At 40.8% G+C, this 23,229-nt stretch overlaps 3 protein-coding genes across 7 annotated transcripts in view; 2 read left to right on the top strand and 1 right to left on the bottom strand.

The window, feature by feature from the left end:
• The window catches only part of rnf2 (ring finger protein 2), a 37,993-nt gene extending 34,107 nt beyond the window's left edge, over positions 1 to 3,886 (top strand). For both annotated transcript variants that reach the window (XM_086042996.1, XM_086042997.1), the window contains exon 9: positions 2,458 to 3,886. In XM_086042996.1, coding sequence (XP_085899122.1) covers positions 2,458 to 2,559 — 102 coding nt within the window. In that variant the 3' untranslated portion in view covers positions 2,560 to 3,886. The remainder of the gene's footprint in view (positions 1 to 2,457) is intronic.
• Positions 3,887 to 11,570: 7,684 nt separating this feature from the next.
• Positions 11,571 to 18,997, bottom strand: tyw3 (tRNA-yW synthesizing protein 3 homolog (S. cerevisiae)). Its single transcript, XM_086044030.1, has 6 exons — positions 18,703 to 18,997; positions 17,517 to 17,597; positions 17,308 to 17,406; positions 15,182 to 15,253; positions 13,602 to 13,735; positions 11,571 to 13,508 (listed from the first exon to the last, which is right to left on the bottom strand). The coding sequence occupies exons 1-6, from the start codon at positions 18,868 to 18,870 to the stop codon at positions 13,292 to 13,294; spliced, it is 771 nt and encodes a 256-aa protein (XP_085900156.1). The 5' UTR covers positions 18,871 to 18,997; the 3' UTR covers positions 11,571 to 13,291.
• A 2,647-nt stretch (positions 18,998 to 21,644) lies between these two features.
• LOC147140374 (phospholipid phosphatase-related protein type 4-like) overlaps positions 21,645 to 23,229 on the top strand; it is a 192,933-nt gene continuing 191,348 nt past the window's right edge. For all 4 annotated transcript variants that reach the window (XM_086042677.1, XM_086042679.1, XM_086042676.1 and 1 more), the window contains exon 1: positions 21,645 to 22,086. In XM_086042677.1, coding sequence (XP_085898803.1) covers positions 22,006 to 22,086 — 81 coding nt within the window. In that variant the 5' untranslated portion in view covers positions 21,645 to 22,005. The remainder of the gene's footprint in view (positions 22,087 to 23,229) is intronic.

Here is a 23,229-nt window from a genome sequence, read left to right as displayed (position 1 = left end):
TTTTAACTCAATATTCAAGGTCAAATATTTTTTCTGGAACCAGGAATGGCTCAGCTCAATAATTGATCTACAGGCAAAAGGTGTTGTTGGTATTCAACAAGGTCCATTAACTTGCCTTTGTCTACAGAAATCAGAAAGGTTCAGTGACTAATTCACACATGCCATGCTTTGGTTTAGACAAGACAATAAGGCTCTCTACAAGGCCTGCATTTGAATATTTGCATATTCATGTCAACGACTGGATACTGCATCTAGATGCAAAGGAGTTGTTCATATTCAACAAAGTCCATCATTGTATAGAAATCAGAAAAGTTCAGTGACCAATTCACACATGCCATTCTTTGGTTTAGACAAGGAGGAAGTAAGGGTCGCTACAAGGTTTGCATTTGAATGGTGGGGCAATCATGAGTCTTTGAGTCACTGAAACACAAGAAATGAATACTAAAGCTACTTTGTGTCTGAAATTTCACATATTGACTGAGATAACCATGCACAGGATGTTTGCAGAGGCAGACAACGTGCATGTCCTGTTGCTACATTCTAATGCCTAATTCGTCCAGAGTATTCGTTTGGCACAGCTTGTTTTTGAAAAATTATTGCTTCCCTATTTTTTGTTTTTTTCTTCAACAATTGACCTGATTATGTTCAGTAGTCATTCCTAAACCACATGACAAAAAAAAACTTTCCAACCTTTGAAAAACCAACCAGAAATGTTATAAGTGAGAAAAATGTCCATCTTGCTGGTAACCCTCCTTAAAGTGCATAATGCCTCTCCCCAGAAAGTTTTTAAGTGTTCTTTTTGGGCATAACACATGTATACCAAGTATAAAAGAAGGTTTAATGAGTTAAAGTTAACTTCTAAGCAAATGTCTATATTTTAAAACAATCTAAAGTTAGTGTGCCAAATGGATACGGTGGCCATTAAAGGGTTAAATTGTTGGCCCTCGCTGTCAACTTTCACTTTTTTATTCATTGTCGCCATTTTAGAAAACTGTCCGGAAAGGATCACACAGGGTTATGGAGTTGGACAGAGTGCTATTGCCCTCGTGTATGTCAATACGAATTTGTATTTAGATTGTATTTTATACGCTTGTCACGTGACAGACGTTATTAATTGTATGACAAAGGGTGCGGTCCGGATCAAATTTGACCAGGGACCGCATTTGGCCCCCGAGCCGGACTTAGGATATGACTGATCTAGGCCTTGAGAAACCACCTAATGGAAATGGGATTTACATACAGAAAAGCTAAAGAAAGCCATCATGAACACCTAAACAGGCTAAGGAAAAGCAGCCGTGGACTGTGGATGACTGGATGAAAGTCATATTCAGTGATGAAGAGCGAATCTGCATTGGGAAACTTTTTTCTTTGGTGCCCTTCCATTGAGATTTATAAGCCGCAGTGCAAGAAAACATGCAAATTTCCACAGTCATTGATGATATGGGGCTGCATGTCTGCTAAGGGCATTGGGGAGGTGGTTGTCATTACATCCCCAATAAATGCAAAACTTGACATGAACATTTTGGACATTTTCTTTTATTCCATCAATTGAAAGGACGTTTGGGGATGATGAAAGCATTTTTCAGAATAGGCTCCAGCACGCCCTTGGCCCTCGTCAGGATATGCGGTTCAGATAATGGATGGATGAGGAATGCATCTGGCTATAAAGGGCAAAAACTTGGAAAACATTCCTCGAAGAAAGACACATAATGTCAGTGTCATGGCCTGCAACTAGTCCGGATCTCAATCCAGTGGAACATTTTGAAAAGTTGAAGAAAATTGTCCATGACAAGGCTCTGACCTGGCAAATAAAGGCAGATGAGGAAGAGTACGGTTTATCACTCATAAAGTCAAATCCTTGGTGGGCTCCGTGGCGGGGCAGAGCGGACGGGCCAGGGGGAATTGGGCGATGCGCTGGAGAATGACTCGGGGGACACATGAGCTATCCACCCGAACACAGGCGCGAGGCCGGGCGCCCTCCGATGGCGTGTGTCGCGACTGCCGGTTAGTGTGGTGGCGGTGGCGGTGGCAACTGGGACCAGGTCCAGCTGACCAGTGCATCACACCGGTCAGTACGCCGATTGCGCTTGCTGGCCGACTGAAGGAGGGAATGTGGAGCAGCACTTTCGGGCCATTGATTGAAAACATTGTTGAGTCCAAGCACCGTTCCAACATGACTGACGTTTATTGGGAGGCGTGTGCACGGCTTATCAGCAGCTCCTGTCCTCACAGAAAATGTACACTAGTTGTATTGTGCAATATGTGTTCATGCAGTTAGGCAAGGTACAGCACTGTATATTGTTGCTCAGTGCTGTGATTAATTTAGACTTCAAAAATCATATTGTCACACAGGCCTTTATAAAGTTTGTGAGTGTTGAATTGACTCAATATGTTCCCTACTCAAATTGAATCCATCATTTGTGTATTCACATCTAAATTTCTGAATTCTGTCCGTAGGTGCTGAATGGTTCTTTCTCTTTGGAGCTGGTCAGTGAAAAATACTGGAAGGTGAACAAACCCATGGAACTATATTTTGCCCCAACTAAAGAACACAAGTAAAGCATATAAACCATCTTCAGTCATGAAGTCAAGCTGTGTACTGGGATCTGTGTACAACAAATAAAAGGTGAATTGTGTCTGAAGGAAATGGGGAAGATTGATGAATCCTCCAAAATGACTCTTGTAAAAAGTTTGTAAAACTTTTGTTATATCTTCTCAATGTCTGTGTCTTATCCCTGTAGAAGTTAGCAACCAGCAGGTGCAACCAAGTGATAACAGACCACTAGCACCACTTTATTGTAAACAAATTTTTCAGTTGGAAATGGCAAAATCACAGTTTCAACAATGAATTCACTGTATTTAAATGTCTTCATTTGTAGTTTTACACAGTCTTGCATTGAATTGGATGAGAATTTAATCTCGATATTGTCATCTTTGGAGCATGCTCAATGTCAGAAAATGGGACTGATACGTCAAAATGTGCCATTTGCCCCAGCAAATTCAAGGGAAGAGCTCACTAATACTCCTTTTCCGCTGCACTGCAAATATGTCTCTTCTTACGGGCGACATTACCGACAGGCCTCCAAATAATTACAGGAGGCATTGAGGCTCCTCCATTGTCGTTTTGCATCTCGTTGCAACAGATGTGCTTAGTGCAGCTTTATTTTTTTACAGTTCCCCGCTTTGCTATTTGAAAGCGGAATACCCAAACAGAGTTGAGCAGGGCTGAGCTGGAACTTTACGGTTTTAAAAGCAGCGCAAACGACAAGGAGTTGCAAAGCATTGACCAATATACAATGGACCCCCGCATACTCACCGTTAGGCACACATGGCTTTACCTATTCTTGGATTTCCCTTTGAAGTGTTTTATTAAATATTTTCTTGTCCCCACCCCCTCCCATTGTTTTATGTGGAGAAAATATACTGGAGATTTTGCTTTCTTTTCTTTTAGAATTTTTTTTTTTTTTTTCCCCTGGGTTATTCCAGCACACCCGCGACCCTCGTGAGTATAAGCGGTTTGGAAAATGGATGGATTTTATAGTACCCCCCCATTACAGCAGGCATGAGTTACAGGTGGATTTTCACTATGCGTGCGCCTGCCAGGTTTCCTGACCGCCCTGAATTGAGGGGTCCACTGTATTGGCATTTACCTCTCTAAATTCCCTTTAAAATAAGTGTATAGTTTGATCAGTAAATGCCAGATTCCCTGAGCTAGTATGTTCTCGCATTCTGCCATGTGTAATCAGTCGATCACTCCTTTAGTGTGCAGTTTTTGTTGTTTTTTGTGTTATTGTAAAGGTCAATTGTGTTGTATTTCTCAAAAAGATCATTTTCATCAGATGTTCAAGTGCCATTTTGTAACATTAAAACTGACTTCCAAAATGTATGGTTGCGGGCAGTTGCCGTGTGTTCTAAGACAGTAGATATCATGTGCCTGACATGTACGTAACGCAGCGTGTGAGTGGCTGAAACAAGGAATCGGTGGCACTCCGGCGCAATTTCTGACTGGCTGGTTAGACGTTAGCATGTCTCCTCACCCTGCTGCTTACATAGTCAGTTGTTGAACTACATAGAGCAGTTTACCTCTCAAGATGGCATAATTGTGTGATAAAAGTGAAGCTATGTCGCCAGATTATCTTGCCAATTCAACTTTGTCAAGTGTGTATATTATAGTTAATTTCGTTAACAAAAACTACACGGAAATATAAAACTAGACTAGATGCCACTAAAACCTCCATTAATAAACAATAACTGGGACTAAATCTGTATGCATTTTCATGGACTAATGAAGATGAGATGAAAATGTAGTTCATTAAATAGACTGGGATAAAATCAATGGACCTTTTAGTTCACATGAGATAAAAATTAATATGGTTTCTTGGTGTCGATTATTGCTCTCTTGCCCGACTTCTCATGTGATTCACAGGCAAAATAATGCTTGATGAGTTCTCGCACAATTCATGGCAAAACAATGCCATAAGTCCAGAGTTGGGAAAAGCACAGACATTCTCTACTTGAGTGAATAAAGTTCAGCTCAGTTTTGCCAGCGGGTGGCGCTGGTAATGGCGACACTCAGCAGCAGTGTGTGAGATCGTATGCACGAATGGTCTGTTTTATTTTGTTTAAAGTCACAACTAAGTTATATTAAGGGTTGTCGTCATTAAGGCAACCTTCTGATGACTGTTTTCCTCACTTGGACACTTCTATGTTGCCACTTTTCGAGGGGACTCTGTGTGTACCCTGAGTCCCTTCATTATGTCCGAGAGTTCCTCCTGCGACCCTGGGAGTCCACCATGGGCGCTGTGGACGTGTCTGCGTTCCCTGCTGAGATCGTTCGGCATGATCCTTCCGAGGAAAAGGAGAGGGGTGACGCCAGGCCGATGGCAGCGAGGAAGAGGGGCAGACGTGGCAGAGGATTAAGAGGCAGGGCCATCGGAGGATTCCCCTTCCTACACCATCATTCTTGCCAATGCATCGCTCCGAAACAAGATCGACCAGCTATAGGCAAATGTTAGCTACCTCTCGTAATACAGGAATGCCTGTCTTATTGCCGTGACGGAGACGTGGCTCAAACAACATGATCCACAATCGGATCTGGACGTTGATGGCTTTGGTGAACCACTGTGTCTTGACAGAGACCTGACAGTGACGAATAAATCACTGGGCGGTGGACTTTGTTTATTCATTAATAAACAAGACTGCTATGATTAGGGAATCATTGTGCACTTCAGACATAGCGATTTTATCTGTTTCCTTGCGCCCTTTTTATTTACCAAGAGAGTTTCCCCAAATTTGTATTACTCTCGTCTATATCCACCCGAGGGCAAATGTTGACATCGCAACTCAGACCATTGTGGCGACGGTACACAAGTTGCAGAACATTGCACCGGACGCACCCAATTTCATTATGGGCAACTTTAACAAGTGTAAGCCCGTGAAGTCGCTTCATAACGTTTATCAGTATGTGACTGTTTTTACCAGGAACACGAAATGTCTGGACCTTTGTTACGGCTCCATTAAGGGTGCTTATAAGTCAGGGGTGTCCAAACTCGGTCCTCAAGGGCCGGTGTCCTGCCTGTTTTCCATCTATCCTTGCTGCAACGTACCTGATGATCGTTATCAAGCTTCTTCAGAGCTTGAGTCTTGTGTCGAGCCGAACATGCCGAGAGGAGCTCGACACAAGACACCACGCTGTTGTTTATTTGATTCCCGTGTACAAATTGGTCCTGAAGGAAACTAAGCCGCAGCGTCGGCTTGTTCCGGTCTGGTCAGCGGAGACGACCCAGCGCCTCCAGGACTGCTTCCACTGTGCAGACTGGGACTTGTTTTTAGATACTTGCCCTGATTTGGATGTTTTGACTGAGACAGTGACTGATTATATATCCTTTTGTGAGGATTTACATATTCCAAGGAAATAAATAATTATCTTTCCAAACAATAAGCCGTGGGTGTCTAAATCCTTAGAAAAATATTATTAATCAGAGGAACATTAGTTTTAATCGAGGAGACCACCCACAGTAGGGAGCTGCAGAAGCAGGTAAAAAAAAGAATTGAAATTTTCCAAATTAAGATATAAGGAAAAAGTGCAAACCATGATGAGCACGGACAGGGGTTGCACGCCCTGCCTGGGAGGGAGTTAAATCTATGATGGGAATGCGGTCCAAACAGCACCCCATTTCATTTGCTGGCAAGTCAAACCTTGAACTTGCAAATGATTTGAATATTTTGTATAATTGTTTTTATATCCGTGATTTTAGTGGAGGGCGGCACGGTGGCACGTCCGCCTTACAGTTCAGAGATAATGGGTTCATCCCGGCCTCCCTGGGTGGAGTTTGCATGTTCTCCCCGTGCCTGCGTGGGTTTTCTCCGGGTACTCCGGTTTCCTCCCACATTCCAAAAACATGCATGGTAAGTTGATTAGACTCTCTAAATTGCCCCTAGGTGTGATTGTGAGTGCGGATGTTTGTCTCTGTGTGCCCTGCGATTGGCTGGCAACCAATTCAGGGTATCCCCCGCCTACTGCCCGAAGACAGCTAGGATAGGCTCCAGCACGCCCCGCGACCCTTGTGAGGATAAGCGGTATTGATAACGGATGGATGGATTTTAGTGGAGAATTGTCAATATATAGAGACATCCCCCCACAAGTGTCAGGGATACACTCCATCCATATTAACAGCGAATTCGTTTTTAAACTTTTTAGGGGAGTGAAAGAAAGGAAAAGTCCTGGTCCAGACACTACTAGTGGTCGTCTTTTGAGAAACTGTGCAGATTCACTGACTGGAATTGTTTCCTCCATTTTTCAAAAGTCTCTTCATCTTCACAAAGTCCCTCACCTCTGGAAGGACTCAATCATTGTTCCGGTGCCAAAGACTCTACGACCCAAATCTCTTCATGACTACAGACCCGTAGCTCTTACTTCCCTGGTCATGAAGGTCTTTGAAAAAATCATCAAAAATGAGATTATGGGTTTGATACAGGACAAGTTGGATCCTTTCCAATTCGCCTATAGGGGGTAGGGGTGTTGAAGATGCTGTGTGCACCCTCTTGAACACTGTGCAAGGCCATCTGGACGGAGTGAGGAATTTTGCAAGATTACTTTTTATTGATTTTTCCTCAGCTTTTAATTGTATACAACCACACATTTTAGCAGACCTTCCCACTAGCACACACAATGTTGACCACAGGCTAATTTGCTGGTCGATGGACTTTTTAACAGATAGACCTCAGAAAGTTAGAGTAAATTGTGTTTTATCAGATGTTCTTTTATCCTCTACTGGATCCCCACAAGGATGTGTTCTTTCACTGCTTTTATTTGTTTTATATACCAATGAGTGCCAGAGTCATCAAAGGGATATATTCATCATCAAATTTGCAGACGATTCTGTAATTGTGTCACTTTTAAACGATGAGGACGTTGATCATGGTGCTGTTCTTAACACTTTTAGCGATTGGTCCGATCATTCCTTTTTACAAATGTTTCTAAAATGTTTCTAAAACAAAGGAGATGGTCATTGATTTTAGATGGAAGTCTTCCCCTCTCCTTATTCATGGACATCCTGTGCAGGTAGTGGAAAAATCCAAATATTGAGGGATAACTCTGGACACCAAGCTAAATTTCGATTCGCATATCGATTTGGTTTGTGCTAAAGCCCATCAGCGAATGCACTTTTATAGGAAGCTGAGAGGTTTTAATGTTGATCCTGTTTTCATGAAAATGTTTTATTGAGTCAGTTTTAACATTTAATTATATATGCTAGTTTGGATTCCTGACTTGTAAAAACAAAAAGTGCTTGCAACGTATCGTTATGGTGTTCAGCAAGATCGGAGGCCTGACTCTCCAAGAACTTTCCTCGCTCTACCGAGCAAGAGTAGCAGCAAAGGCTCGGTCCATCATCGCAGACGGCCATCATCCTCTGTCTGCTGTGTAGTGTATTTTCTTCCAAGGCGCAGGGTCAGTCGATGCGTCGGTTTCGGAGCAGACGCAAGGCCAGGCTGGTTGATGAAGAACTTCTCCGACAATTCAGTTCATTGGAAATAAGATTTTATTAAGGCCAATACAGCTGATGCCAAAAGAAGTTGCTCTCTGAGTTGCCGCGCGCAAACGTCCCTTCTCGTGTCCTGCTTCTTATAGGGAACAGGATGAATATTCAAACTTGGTAATTACATATGCATTGGTTACACTGAATGGCTAATTTCTTTGTCTGTTTCCCGCCTGAAAACCTTCCAAGAGCACATGGCGAGAGGCGCCCCAAAGTCTACTTCAAATTGCACCCCCCTAAGATTGATTACCTTGAGAATTATCAGTTTACAACAGGCAGGCCCTAGGGCTGTTTACACGCATGTTCACTTTCTGAGCGCCTCTTTATGTATTCGAAGTGGTCCCTCAAGTGCACACGAACATGATTGTCTGATGTTATGCTGTCATATCAGCACTCCTTGTGTTCTTCCGTTAAACTGACTTTATGAACACAAAGCAAGACAACCCTCTTCTTTACTCGTCCTCAGTCGCTGAGGCAACCCAATTTACTCACCGTCCTGAGATTTAAAACTGCCATCCTCTTTCCAAATGCTTCTCTCTACTCCCACAAGGTGACACGCGTCCGCTTTACTGCTCACTGTGTACTTCTGAGTGGGATCATGCATCGGTGTTCATTCTACGTCTGCGTTAAATGCGTCAAATATTTTGACGCGATCAATTACAAAATTTAATTGCTGCCCGTTAGCGCAGCAACCTTGACATCACTAATTCAGTTATAGTCTCGCTGGAATTTCCATATTTCCTTTCTGATAAGTCTCCTGCCCAATATCCTTCTTTACCACAACATCAAACTGATGACACTCATCTTTCTTTATTCTTCAACACATTCCTTTTCACCCACCTTTTAAACTTATTTTCATCCAGTATTCTTTTCCTTCTAAACCATTTGTCTTAATCTTTTTTAAGTTTTCTCCTCCGGGTTTTCTTAACATTTAATTCCTGCAACGCAGCTATTTTGGGTTTAACTAATCATTAGAGCCGTAAGTAGTTATTCATGTGTTTAAGTAGTTTATTTTATCAAGATCCTATATTTTCCACTGACAAACTTCCAATCGTTAGACTGCAGTATATCCCTCGGTTTTATTTTCTTCTTATACCTATTTTAGAGAATTTAGTCCAGTTTATCAACACCTTGGGTGTTCTTAAGACTGGTCTCTTATCAGTAGGACAGCAATTCAAATTTTCTGTTGTGGTAATTCTCACTTCAACTGTTAAAATGTTTTGTAGGTCGGGAGTCCATAAGCCCTTTTAGCAATTTAAAACAACTACTTACTCAATACGTGTTCGTTTATCTTTCAAGAATGTATCCATTGTTAATAAAGACTCACCCAAGTCGATTGAATTTTCTCATCAATTTTCTTTACCATCTCTTAGGTTCAAAAATCATACAATAAGCAGATCCGGACAGCTTTCCCATCCTCGTGAAAGCTCTCACCCAAGACGGGCAAGGGCAGAAAAGGGGCATGGTCTAACCTGCAGCCCTCACATCTATACTGTCCCCAAATTCCAAACACAATCTCCTCCCTGGCTGGCCCTGCCCACGGGGCCGATCCTCACCGGCTGGTCCCGTGCTCAGGTCAGAGCACGCTGACTCTGAGACTTTTAACTGATTATGCAATGTGTAATTCCCAATTTAATTTTTGGTTAACCTATTGGCTAATATGAAGCCATTCATATGGATTCGAATCCTTCACAACCTTTTCAGGTAGAGAATTCTTGCGCTCACATCCACACCAGTCTGCTGTTTCCAATCCCACTATATTACATGATATTACATGGAATCGAATACCCAGTGGTATTTTAATTCCCAATCAAACTGTTTGCTCACATTTCACACACAGTTTTAACTTACTCACGTGCGATGACCTCCGGTCATTCACTTGAAAGGTGTTTGTCTCACCACTGTTGTCCTCCTTCTGTTGAACTGCCAGCACCCATCAGGTCCAAGTTGGCAGGTCGAGTTCCAGTCCTAGAAAAGGATCTTAGGCTCACTCTTGGGAACCTACCGTGGCCACGGTCTTTCTGGAGTCCACCACGCCTGCTGGAGGTGTATCAGCATCTGGCTCACATCTCTCTTGTGTTTCATTAAACAACAAACCTGGGCTCTCTTTCACTCGTTCGCAAGCACAGCGATGCACCTGCCTGTACTTAACTCATGGGGCGTCATATGCAACTCACGAAGCTCGCTAGATCGGTGCAAGTGGAAGCGCCACCACCCAGTTCAATCCTGTGTGCTGACAAATTTTAGCAATTAGTTTTTTTTAAATCCCATTCATTTTTTCATAAATGCCTTGGCTTTGCGGGTGATATACTGCTCCTAATCGCTGTTTAATCCCTAATTTTTGTAGGATAATTTTGATCGTTTTATCCACAAACTCTATCTTGAAGATATTCAATCAGGAAGCTCCCACCGATTTATGACCTCCACTGTCAGTTACCGTTATTATTATTATTATTATTATTATTTCTGTTACTGTTTGTTTGATTTCAGTAGAAAAACAGTTCCCTTGATCACAATGTAGCCTTAAATAATTTGTATGAATATTTGGTTAAAACAGAGCCGTCTAAAAACAATCGATAAGTGTATCTCAATCAGTCTGTAGCCGAGATCATTAATACTAATCACATGTCACAGTTCTGTAAGCAGTTTGTGGGCCTATTTCATACAAAGAATCTGTCGACGAAAATCACGCTGGCCTTGCTTATGGAGACGCCCTGTTTTGCGACGCTTTCTTCCGGATGGTTGTAGACCCGATGTGTCTTCGTCCTTTTGGAAATGTTGTCCACTATTCTCAGCTTGTCATGCAAAGAGAAAAGGTGTCCTTTGAGAAAAATCCAACATTGCATATCCAATCACTTCCTCATCAAAGGCACATGCTTGTATTTCAAAAATCTATCCATTGTCTCTATTGCTGCACCATCTGAATTCAAATTGTTACTATTAGTCTGTGTCTATTCTCACAAGGCATTTCCACATAGCCAGCCTAGAGATGACCGAGTCACATGCTCCGTGCACTACCCCCCTTCTATCTGTGAGTGAGGGGCGCCAGGATTAGAGCATTATAATTCTAGCACTCCTAAATTCCTTACTCACATGGTTCTACTTAACTTATTTATTCCATATACTTATCAATACTGCCTTGAAGTGGCTTCCTGTAATTGCAGCTCGTAAATCACATTTATTCACTCACACATTGCTCCTCCACACCAGCATGACTGCTCCGCCCTTGCCACAGGGAGACGCGAGCCCGCCCCGCCCAACATCCTCCCAGCAATGCCCCTGCTACCGTGGCTGAGATGCTCCACCTCGCTCAGCCACTCTGTCCTCCCAAAAAGGGCTCGGCCAACATGGCTTCGTCGCAGGTGTGCACCCTTGCAACGAGCACAGTCAGTCGACCGTATACATGGCCTCGCAAGGAAGCAATTCACAGCTCGGCCGCCAGCGTGCACTCGGAGAACGGCCACGGTCGGTCCGGAACAGACGCAAGGCCAGGCTGGATTGATGATGCAAAAGACTACTCCGACAATTCAGTTGATTGGAAATAAGATTTTATTAAGACCAATACATGCCAAAAGAAGTTGCTCCCAACTAACTATAGGGACATCAATGCTATGACTGTATTGGATCTATTTTCAAATATACTTCAGCTGAATATAAACTGTTGCCATAAGAGCGCAGGTACTGTATGCCCAAGTGCAGGACAAACAGGTTTAAGAACTCATTCATTCCGGTTTCCATGGCTCTTTTAAATAACATGGCATAACATTGTACTCTTTGTATATGGTTGTGTGTGAGTGGATTGTTGTTGATGTGTCCTTGAGTTGACTGCTGGCTACAAAGGAAATTAAAGTTTACCTTGACCTAAAAAATAACTGGTAAAAGTACTCATTCAAATAATTACTGAAGTAAAAGTAAAAAGTATTTTTACTGGATGTTTCCTCCTCATGTCATATACCGGAAATCTAAAGATCCCAACTTTTAAAGGTTGTCACTTACTGATTGGATTGTTTTTTGTTTGTTTTTTGCTTCTCAAACTTCAAAATTTCAAGGTCTTCCTCAGAGCAAACAAATGGAACCAAATGGTCTACCACGCTAATACTACATGTTATGCTAAACTAAAATCATTAACCAGGGCCAAGCTAACGAAAGGGTAAGTGTTTAAGTGGAAAATGTTTTCTCAGATTGGACGGTGAATCCTTGTAGGCAGCAAACTCGTGGACTTTAGGTTAAGCAGGACACAATGCATGTGCCAAGAGTTGTTCTTCGACACACTCCACATCATCCATCATTTTACTTCTCCTCACCTTCCAGTCTAATTATCTTCTGTAGCGGGAAGCATAGCGTCTTCTCAGGTTATGTCATAGCTTGAGGTAATCCTTCATATGATGGGTGGAGCCATGAACATTTAATTTATTTTGTAAATGTCATGCATCATGTAAAGCAAAAGTAACGACCATGTTTTGAAAATGCATTGAGTAAAAAGTACAGATACTGGTGTTAAAATGTAATGGATAATAGTAAAAACTAAAAGTAGTCTAAAAAATAAATACCTCTTGAATTATAAAGTACTGGAAAAAACTACTCAAGTACAGTAACTTCGTATTTGGACTTAGTTACTTCCCATCTTTGTATCTCTCTTCTATAAATCACCTCCCCGCCCACTTCAGGTTCTACATACCCAATGTATGGAATTGCTAAACCATTAGCTGCCCGCAACTCCAGCCAATGGCATGCTTTAAATGTATCCTGAAAATTCTTATTAAAGAAACTTTCAGGAATCGTCGACACCATTGAGCCAGTATACAAAATACAGTGAACAGGCACTCTGGCTAATTCAACAGGGGGCTCCTAACCATAGGGGGAGCCAGTTTCCCGATGGTTGGGACTGGCAAAAGCCTGAGTAGAACTAGCTGGTCGAAGATATTCAGGACGAGGACATTTCTGGCTCAATTAAATAACCCTATTGGCCCATTTCTTCTTGATTTTTGTCAGAATACTCCATTTTATCAATGACAATATGTGAACAACAACCTGGCGTATGGTGGGTGCAATGGAAGTGTCAGTCAATTACCTGACATTACAGCAATTCCTAAAATGACACCTTGCAAGTAAAATAAACCTGGGGGGATTGCTGGCACGTTGTTTTGGCAAAGAGAAGACTAGACACAAAAATGGGAAAAACAGATATCAAACTTTACAATATTGCTCCATTTCCCCATCAACACCTCGAAATGGGCCGGCGGAGGTACACTTTAAAGAACACCATTAAAACATTGACCTAAATGCAGATCTTCATCTATTCCAATGATACTGCTGCCTCCTTTGCTATGGCAACCATCCGATGAACATCTTAGTTTTGGGCTCTGCTCAGACACAATTGATTTGTTCTTCTTTGTCACAAGCTTGTCTTCTTTGTTGAGTTTTTGGTGCTTGTTTTTCATCACAGTTGTCTGGATGCTCTGGTAAAACCTAGAAAAAAATAAGTTATTGGACCTGTGTCTACATTCACAAAACACCACTTCAGCAAAGTTAACTATTATCTCAACCAAGCACCTTACTCACCTTTCAATTCGTCTTAAATTCTCTTCCATCTTTTGATTGGCTATCCCAATTAGGAAATCTATATACTCATGTGAAACCAAGAGCTTGCCTTGGTTACTGAGCGGAACCTCCAGGCTATGGGTACAGCGAACTGCCTATAGAAAATATTAGAGATTAAACATGACACATGAGAACTCGGACCATGTTTTTCTCCATGTCCCACTTACATTTATTTCAGTATTGGCGACACAGGTTCGTCTATTAAGAGTAACGCAATTTGCAGAGATAGGCATTCCGTCCCAGGGATAGAACGGACCGGTCCGTCCATTCCAGACAGACGCCTATTTTGTGGACGGTCGGACAGATGATAACTCTTTTAAAAAGGGCGGACTAAGCATGAACAGAGGTAGGTTTTCGTCCGTCCCTCTAATCGTCCCTAACTGGGTCAAGTACTGACTGGGGTGTTGTGTTGTTCTTTTAAAAAGCAAGACTGCCTTAAGCCTGCACAACACTGGAGTGCTCGTTTTCATGTGGGTTCCCTCCCTGCAGTTCTCACAGTTCTCATAGTCTGTCTTTTAGTGGATGGCCATTTCACTGACGAGGAGAAAAACAAAAAGAAAGCTACATGTCACAAAAGTGAGTACACCCCTCACATTTCTGCAGAGATTTCATTATGTTTATTAGAACAACACTGAAGAAACATCGCTTTGACACAATGAAAAGTAGTTTGATTTGAAAGTGGAACTATTCAATTCGATTCAGTGGGATTACGATTCGATATTAAACAGCTCAGTTCGAGAGGGTATGATGCAATGACTTTTTTGTTGTCATTTTACATATATTTGAAGGAACGTGTCAGTACTGCAAATGTGACATTTCCTTCACGATTCGAGGCATACTGTATCTTGATATGTTTCAAAAAACGATTCGATTCAAATTTCAAATCAAAAAAATGTTTTTTCGCTTCAAACCTGATTTGTTACACCCCTACTACTTGCCAAATGTTGTGCAGATATGAATATATTTTTGTGTGCATGCATGTGTGCAGCACTGACGTGTACATGACGAATGAAAGGTCTGCCCACAAATTCAAAAACTGCACTTATTATTGTTTGAATCCCAACTCCTATTGCTCTTGCCAACTGTTCATGTGCAGGTATGAATATGTTTGTGTGCACACGCGTACGGGCACATACACATGCACGCGTGCTTGTGCCCAGTCAGCATTTCTGGCTGAAGTTCTTTTGAACTTTGGTTTTTTAGGGGGGGAAATCCTGCAACTTTCATTGGTTGAGAGATCAGCTTGATTTTTTTTTTTTCAATCCTATTGGTTCAGGGCATTTTCTGGGAAGTTTATAGAACTCCGACTGCTCATCTTAGTTTTTTCTCAGTTTCTTCACAACACTTACTAGTACCTGCAGCGATGCGGAGGACGGACCGGCAAAAAAGGGTCAAGTGACCAGCTCTGCAAAAAAGGGTAAAGTGCCCATCTATGGCAATTTGGTTTTCGTTACTGTATCGTTACAGTCTTACTATATTGCACCTTTACTGCATAGGGTAGTACAAGCAATTGTGTTTTTTAATTATAAAGTTTACATTACCGTGATGATCTTCCCGGTCTTGCTCAACGAGAGACCCGAGTTCCTGAAGCCAGACTGGACACCTGCTGAAAGCTAAACAGAAAAGAGATGTTAATGGAAGCGGGGGGGAGAATCTAATCAAAACAAAGTTAATCATACATTTTGTTCTTTTGTCTACCTACACTCAACAAAAATATAAACCCAACACTTTTGTTTTTGCTTCCATTTTTTATGAGATTAACTCTAAAAGGTGTAAAACCTTTTCCACATACACTATCACCATTTCTCTCAAATACTGTTCACAAACCAGTCTAAATCTGTGATAATAAGCACTTCTCCTTTGTAGAGTTAATCCATCCCACCTCATAGGTGTAGGTGTGCCATAGAGCATGATGCTGTAGACTCCATGATTAGTGCATAGGTGTGCCATAGACTGTCCACAATAAAAGGCCACTCTGAAAGGTGCAGATTTGTTTTATCGGGGGGGGGGGGGGTAGCGGGGCGCAGAGACTCTGAAAACCACACGCCACGTCTGCCATCTGCCCTGAACAGTGCAAACCCAGATTCATCCGCGAAAAGAACACCTCTCCAACGTGCCAGACGCCATCGAATGTGAGCATTTGCCCACTCAAGTCGGTTACGATCACAAACTGAAGTCAGGTTGAGACCCCGATGAGGACGACGAGCATGCAGATGAGCTTCCCTGAGACGGTGTTCTGCGGTTGTGAGGCTGGTTGGATGCAGGGGCGTAGACATGGGTGGGCCTGGGTGTGCACAGGCCCACCCAGATTGACAGACTCCCCACCTTGTGAGATTCATGGAAAAAAAAAACTTTTTAATTTTTAGTCAATTATTATTAAATTCTTTTTGAATGTGTGTTTCGTTGTATTTTTTGTATTTTACTGAATATTAAGAATGGCATAATTGGGTTGTCTAAGGAAGATCTGAACTTCATATTATTCAGTTTGTCATTTGATTTGAATATACGATGTGTCGGGACAGGAGGATTGTGCTGAGTGAGAAAAATATTCAGGCCTACCCATTAGCCACGTTCTGGGTCCGCCCCTGGTTGGATGTACTGCCAAATTCTTTGGTCTTTGGAGATGGCTTATGGTAGAGAAATTAACATTCAATACACAAGCAATAGCTCAGGTTGACATTCCTGCTGTCAGAATGCCAATCACACGTCCCCCAAATCTTGTGTCAGATGTGGCATTGTGCTGTGAAATAGAACTTCACCTTTCATTGTGGGCAGTCTAAGGCTAGGTTCACACCACGGGTCTTAATGCTCAGTTCGTAATTTTTTTGCATAAGCGTTCATATTACATTATAAATGCGACCTGGGTCTTGCCTGCTGTATGAACACATGCGTCGCCAAAGTAACGCGCATGTGCAGAAGAAGAGACAACGTCACTACCGAGTCCCGACGTTGTGTTTGCGGAAGTAAATGTGGTCCAGCGTGTCTCTGCATTTATACAGTCAAGTGATTAGATAGGAGGTAGAAATAAATACAGTATTTGGGGAAAATCACGAGGCGACGCTTTAACATCTGATTTCATGGAGACATCACTAACGATGACGCCACGTCACAACTGTGCGTAAAAAAATGAATCGATCTGAGCCGTGGCTGAATTACTAAGATCGCCATAAATGTCCACTTTATGCTTCATGTTTCAAGTGGGAATACATAAAGTAAAATATAAAGTCAATAGTGTTACTCAAAAAAACTTTTCAGATTCTATCCCCCCGCTGCCAGCAGTCTCCCTCCGCCTGCGTGCAGCACATTTTAGGCTCCGGATGACGTCAATGTCGGATAGATGCGACCTGGCCGTTCAGACCGCGAACGCATTGATAAAGATCGGATACGTATCCAATCTAGGACCACATACGAAAGCGACCCAGGTAGCATTTGAAAACATCGGAATTGAGCCGTTCAGACGGCCATAAAAAAAATCAGATAGCCTACAGGTAGTGATGGGTCCCGCAACACCGATGCGCAGACACATGCGCCGAGCTGTCAGAGCAATCGCCGCGTTGGTGAAAGTTGGTTGCGCCAAAAAGTTGGTCGCGCTAGTGCTAAAAGTGCAAAATTTAGTGGATAGTCCTGTGTTTTGTTTCACTTCATTATTAACAAGCATTTTTCTTACCATTAACTGCGCATCTTCTAGTGTCCTACACTGAACATGGAGCACAAATGGCTCAAACTTCAGCACAGCATTTCCGCAAGAGCTGGCCAGAGCAGACAACTGAAAAGCAAACACACACTCAATAATAGGGTCATATCTGCAAATATTCAAATAATTCACATCACTGCGTTAATAAACAGGTTGATGACATATTGAAAAAAGATCCTCACCACATCATCGGATTTGCATTTCGTGTGTGAGACAAGCAGCCAGACAAGGCTCTTTTTCTGTACAACACAGCTTTCGGGAGCCTAAAACAGATTAATAACCAAAACAAGGGGAGAGGAGATACCAGATAGTTAAACAAGAGGATTTGTTATAAGTTGCATTTTATTTTGCTTGTTCCTAAAAAAATGGTCTCTTTATAAGTGATTGGGACAATATGGCAGAGACAGCTCTCGAAAGTGTGTATAATTTGTTTGTACCATTTTCAATTGGCAATCAAAACTTAGAAAATCAAAAATGGACACTTTTTTTTATATATATCAGTTTTATGCTCTGATCAAAAATGCAAAATGGACAAATGGGCCACATGAGTGAATCTGATTTTTATATTTAATGGGCCAGGATTACATAAGCATGTTTGGTAATGAGCAAATTGGCCCAGATCTGAAAACCTTTATGAACTCCAAAGATAAAAAAGAAAACAGGCGAACACATTCAATCGACTTGTGTGAGTCTTTATTTACATTGGATGTCTTCTTGAAAGAAAAACGAACACGCATTTGAGTAAGTAATTGTTTTACGAATTGTTAATTGCACTTAGGACTTGGTGATCTGCCGAACATTCCAACACTACCTTTCAAGTTTTTGTTTTGTTTTGTTTTGTTTTAATGTAATCACTACCGATGGTTAAAAAAGGAGTTAATTTAAGACACTTCTTGCCTTAATTTGTTATTATATTAAAATGCATTTATTATTTTCAGTGACGTGAAATTTGGGTAATATCTATATTTACGCATTTCATTGATATTTTCGTCTTTTTGTGCAATCTTTGACTACACTGCAAAAAATGATGGTTTTACTCAATTTTATTTTGTCAAGAGGTTGCACAAAATAAAATCATCAGTATCCAGATATATTTTAATGCAGTTTCCTTAAAAAAATCTACCTAGGTTGATTTTATTTCGTGAAACCACTTGACAAATAAAAGTGAGTAAATGATGAACAGCAGCTTTTATTTCAGTGAACGGAACTCTACCCGCTAGCACGCCAGTTCCTCCATGCCCACATTATTCAAAACAATGTCATTTCTACATTTGTCAAATATTTTCCGACACTCCCGAAGTGCAAAGAAAACGGCGTTATTAACATGAACTAAACAACTGTATCGAATCAAAATAACACTTCGCTCACCGTGTCAATCACTGTAATGCGTCCGGAGCAGGAACTCGTGGTGAAATACTCCTCGTAGCTATTGAGCAAAGACACCAAATGCATAATATCTTCATCCACATTTCCCTTTTTACTAATGTCACATTTGTTCAGACACCGTTTCTTCCACTCACTAAAGGTTTTCTCCATTTGCAAAGTTGGCGTGAAAGCCCTACACTAGGTTTGATGAAAGGTAAAAGCAGCGTCTACTTCGTCTTGTTTGACTTGAGTGGGGGTTGGCAACCAGCGTCCACGTATAATACCGCTACCTACCGGACTGGAGTTGTCATCAGTCCAAAGGCAAGGAAGAGCGAAACTCTTATTTTCATGAGAACCATATGCCGTGATTAACGTATTCTTTCAAATGTGAAATCGACTGACTAAGAATTGGGATTGCCGTTGCAGCCTTAGGAGACAGTGAGTCTTGTGGCAAAAAGCAGTTGTCAGGAAAAGCATATTAGAATATTTGCCTTTATTAGGCGTTAATCAGCGGCACTGTAATACCACCACAGTTACATCGCAAAAATAATAAACAAAAATGCAACATAATTATGTGTGGCACTACAGAGAGACAGTGGAATTTTGTGTATTTGAGGATGAATACCATTATTACTATAGCAAGAAATACAGTATAGTTAACTTAAACCTTAATTTCTTCAAATACTGTACATCCACTCCAAACGTCTACACGACAATATAGCAGTTCACAATCAATATTTATACAATAACATGACAAAAACAATAAATAAATAAATAAATAAATAAAGTGAAATACTTAGGAAATTGTCTCCACTAGGGATACTTTTTGAGCCATCCATCCATTATCTGTACCGCTTATCCTCACAAGGGTCGCGGGGCGTGCTGGAGCCTATCCCAGCTGTCTTCGGGCAGTAGGCGGGGGACATCCTGAATTGGTTGCCAGCCAATCGCAGGGCACACAGAGACAAACATTCGCACTCACAATCACACCTAGGGGCAATTTAGAGAGTCCAATCAATTTACCATGCATGTTTTTGGAATGGTCCGCTGATAGTGTAGTGGTACACACGCCTGAGTTGTGTGCGGGCAGCGTGGGATCGATTCCCGCTCAGTGACAGTGTCTATGTGTGCCCTGCGACTGGCTGGCGACCAGTTCGGGGTGTAGTCAGCCTTCGCCCATTGACAGCTGGGATAGGCTCCAGCAACTCCCCGCGACCCTATATAGGATAAGCGGTTTGGAAGATGACATGACATGATGTTTTTGGAATGTGGGAGGAAACCGGAGAACCGGGAGAAAACCCACGCAGGCACAGGGAGAACATGCAAACTCCACACAGGGAGGCCGGAGCCGGAATCGAACCCACGACCTCTGAACTGTGAGGCTGACGTGGTAACCACCGTGCCGCCCTATACTTTTTGATTTATATACAAAATCCATCCTCTTTTGCTTCTCAGATTAGGTAGTCAGAGCTAGCTAGTTGTTGTTGGTCTGCAGGTACTGTATATGATCATTGTTTGTGTTGTAACAACACAGCCAGGTGTTGGCTGACAATATGCTCACATTGTCCAGTTTTTCTTGAAAAGTCCACTTTGGGTTGCTGCCTGACCCTTAAACAGTTACAATTCAGTCCACTCACGATAGGCACTCAGTCAGCTTTAATGTTTATGAATTATGAAACCTCTGCCGTTATCCTCTCTCCCACGGTGTCATGCATGGATGTTTTTTTTTCTCTTTTGGGTGGAATTATGAAACCTCTGCCGTTATCCTCTCTCCCACGGTGTCATGCATGGATGTTTTTTTTCTCTTTTGGGTGATGGGGGGACGCATTGATGAAATGTAAGGACGGAAGCGCTTTCAAAGGATGAGGACGGAGGGACGATGACGGAAGGGTGCCCAGGTTGCAGACAGGGTACAGAAGATGAACCGGCAAAATAGGGTAGCCATCTCTGAAAATAACCAATTTAATGTTTTCTTGGTTTATCTTGTCTGATATAAAAACAATTGTTTAATTAAAGTGCACTGTAAAAAATGTTTGTGAAATTAACATGAATATGCTGTAAAATCATGACATCACAAATCTGTAATATAAATAACAATGAATCGGTGTGTATTTTAAGGCAACATATTGTAAAAAAAGGACAATTATTAATTGTTAATTTTACAGTTAATATATGTGCAAAGGATCATATTTCCTTGTAGAATTGATATACTTCTGTATTTTAAACATTGGAAATTTGTTAGACTTGAACCAATGCAAAATAGTTAAAAATATAATATTGCTTGGTTAAAAGAACTGAAATAAATTGTATACCATGTTACAAATTCGTCTATCTCATGCACTGATTTGCATTTCCTGGCTGACAGCCAATCAGAGTGATTGTCACTGACACCACTTTGCAGACTGACATTGGTGGCTTATTCATTCAATTCATATCTAAAACTTTTTAAAAAATTGCTTTTTAATCTAGGATTGTTCCTACTTCCAACATGAATGTGCTGCGCAAAATTCTGGACACGTATGCATTCTACTTCATGAAACCATGACTGAGGACCGCACAACAAACAATGACCTCCCTGCCATGTTTACATCCGTAGTACGTTATTAAAGTAATGTGTGGAAGAGCAGGGGTTGCTTTGGGCAGGGCTGCAGGTCACTGTTTATAACTGTAAAATGTACAGGTTGTTTTGTAATGTGTTTTGCACTCTGCTGTATTTTTCATTCTGGCAATCACAGCTGCCATTTTTTCTGTAAAAACAAACAGTTTTCTCTACAGTGTGGGGAACAAAAACACATTAAGTTGGTGAGGGGACGGAGTAAGAATTTTAGAAGAGGACAAATACTTTTCCACCGCACTGTATATCTGTGTGTGCGTGTGTTGTATAACTGTATTCAAGTGAACGTAGAAGTATAGAGCAGGCTGTACTTGCCTGTGTATGCGCCCGCGTGTGTGCGTGGCTAGTGGCTCGCGAGCCGCAAGTTAGCCACCCTGATCTATTGCAGCGCAGCTGGGGGAGTAGCTTTCCGTATTTGAGCAGTGGCCTTGAGGAACCGCTCCTCTTGGTGATAATAGTTTGAATTTGGGCGGACGTCATGCCAATCCAACTGAACCTTGGTCGAGCGTCGGATCCACGCATTTAGGACAACCAAAGCCACAACGCAGGACAACCGTCAATATTAGGTCATCATCCCAAGAGGCGAGAGACAATATTTTGCAGGATAACGAGAGATTTTTGGCATTATTAACACGGGTCTCAAGTATAGCGCCTCGTCTCTAGGCAACGGGAGAGCTCAGCAGCGGGTCGGAATGACTACCCTGAAACGTCTGAAATCTGGAAAGGAGACAAAGGACAGCGTTACGCTGCTGCCATGTTTTTATTTTGTAGAGGTTAGTTATCTATCTATCTATCTATCTATCTATCTATCTATCTATCTATCTATCTATCTATCTATCTATCTATCTATCTATCTATCTATCTATCTATCTATCTATCTATCTATCTATCTATCTATCTATCTATCGAGCATTTAAAACAGTCAGTTTCTAGAATGCCAGATAATATATTGTAATTACGGATGTGATTCAATGATATATATATATATATATATATATATATATATATACATACAATTATATATATGTATATGCATATATATATAATATATACATATATATACATACAATTTTATATATATATATATATATATATATATATACATACAATTATATATATATATATATATATATATACATACAATTATATATATATATATATATATATATATATTGTATATATATATATATATAGTATATATATATATATATATATATATATATATATTTTTTTTTTTTAAATTAAATTTGTATTCTCATAAATGAACATTCACTAAGGCTGAGTCATTGGCTTGCTCAAAAATGGCCTCTATATTGTTTTATCTTCATTATAATACTATTATACACGCAGACACGCGCACTATATATATATATATATATATATATACATACATATATATATATATACATATATACACACACTCACAAACAAGGCTCAAAATATATATATATATATATATATATATTATATATAATATATAATAAATACATAAAGTATAATATATTTTTTCTTTGCAGAGCAGTTTCATTTGAGGTTTCATTTTTCAACTTCATTTGAGGAGGAGCATCTTTCTAACTTTGTGGAGCTTTTGTTTTTTTTTCCAGGTTAATTCCAAAGAACTGAAGCAAAGACTTTATTTGTTAAAAATATGACAATATAATGAATGAACAATTGTGTTTTTTAGCGCTATATACAGTTAGTAAAGATGTACTGTATTGTAATATAGAATCAATCGTTTTTATTTCTTAAATTGACATTATGTATAATGGTAATCTTTTTTTTCTGATCTAGAGGCAAAGCTAAATAGATTTGAAAGAGCTCTGCTGTAATGTAATTTTAGAAAATAAAAAGTATTACAATTTATTTAAAAATGATCCCTGTATTTACTTACTCTACATAGAGCTACAAAAAGTTAG

This window comes from Filicampus tigris, chromosome 10, assembly GCF_054856515.1.
Source record: "Filicampus tigris isolate MCC_2025a chromosome 10, RoL_Ftig_1.0, whole genome shotgun sequence".
Classification (NCBI taxonomy): Eukaryota; Metazoa; Chordata; class Actinopteri; order Syngnathiformes; family Syngnathidae; genus Filicampus; species Filicampus tigris.
The sequence above is the reverse complement of the archived record's forward strand: the minus strand, read 5'-3'. Positions and strand labels throughout refer to the sequence as shown.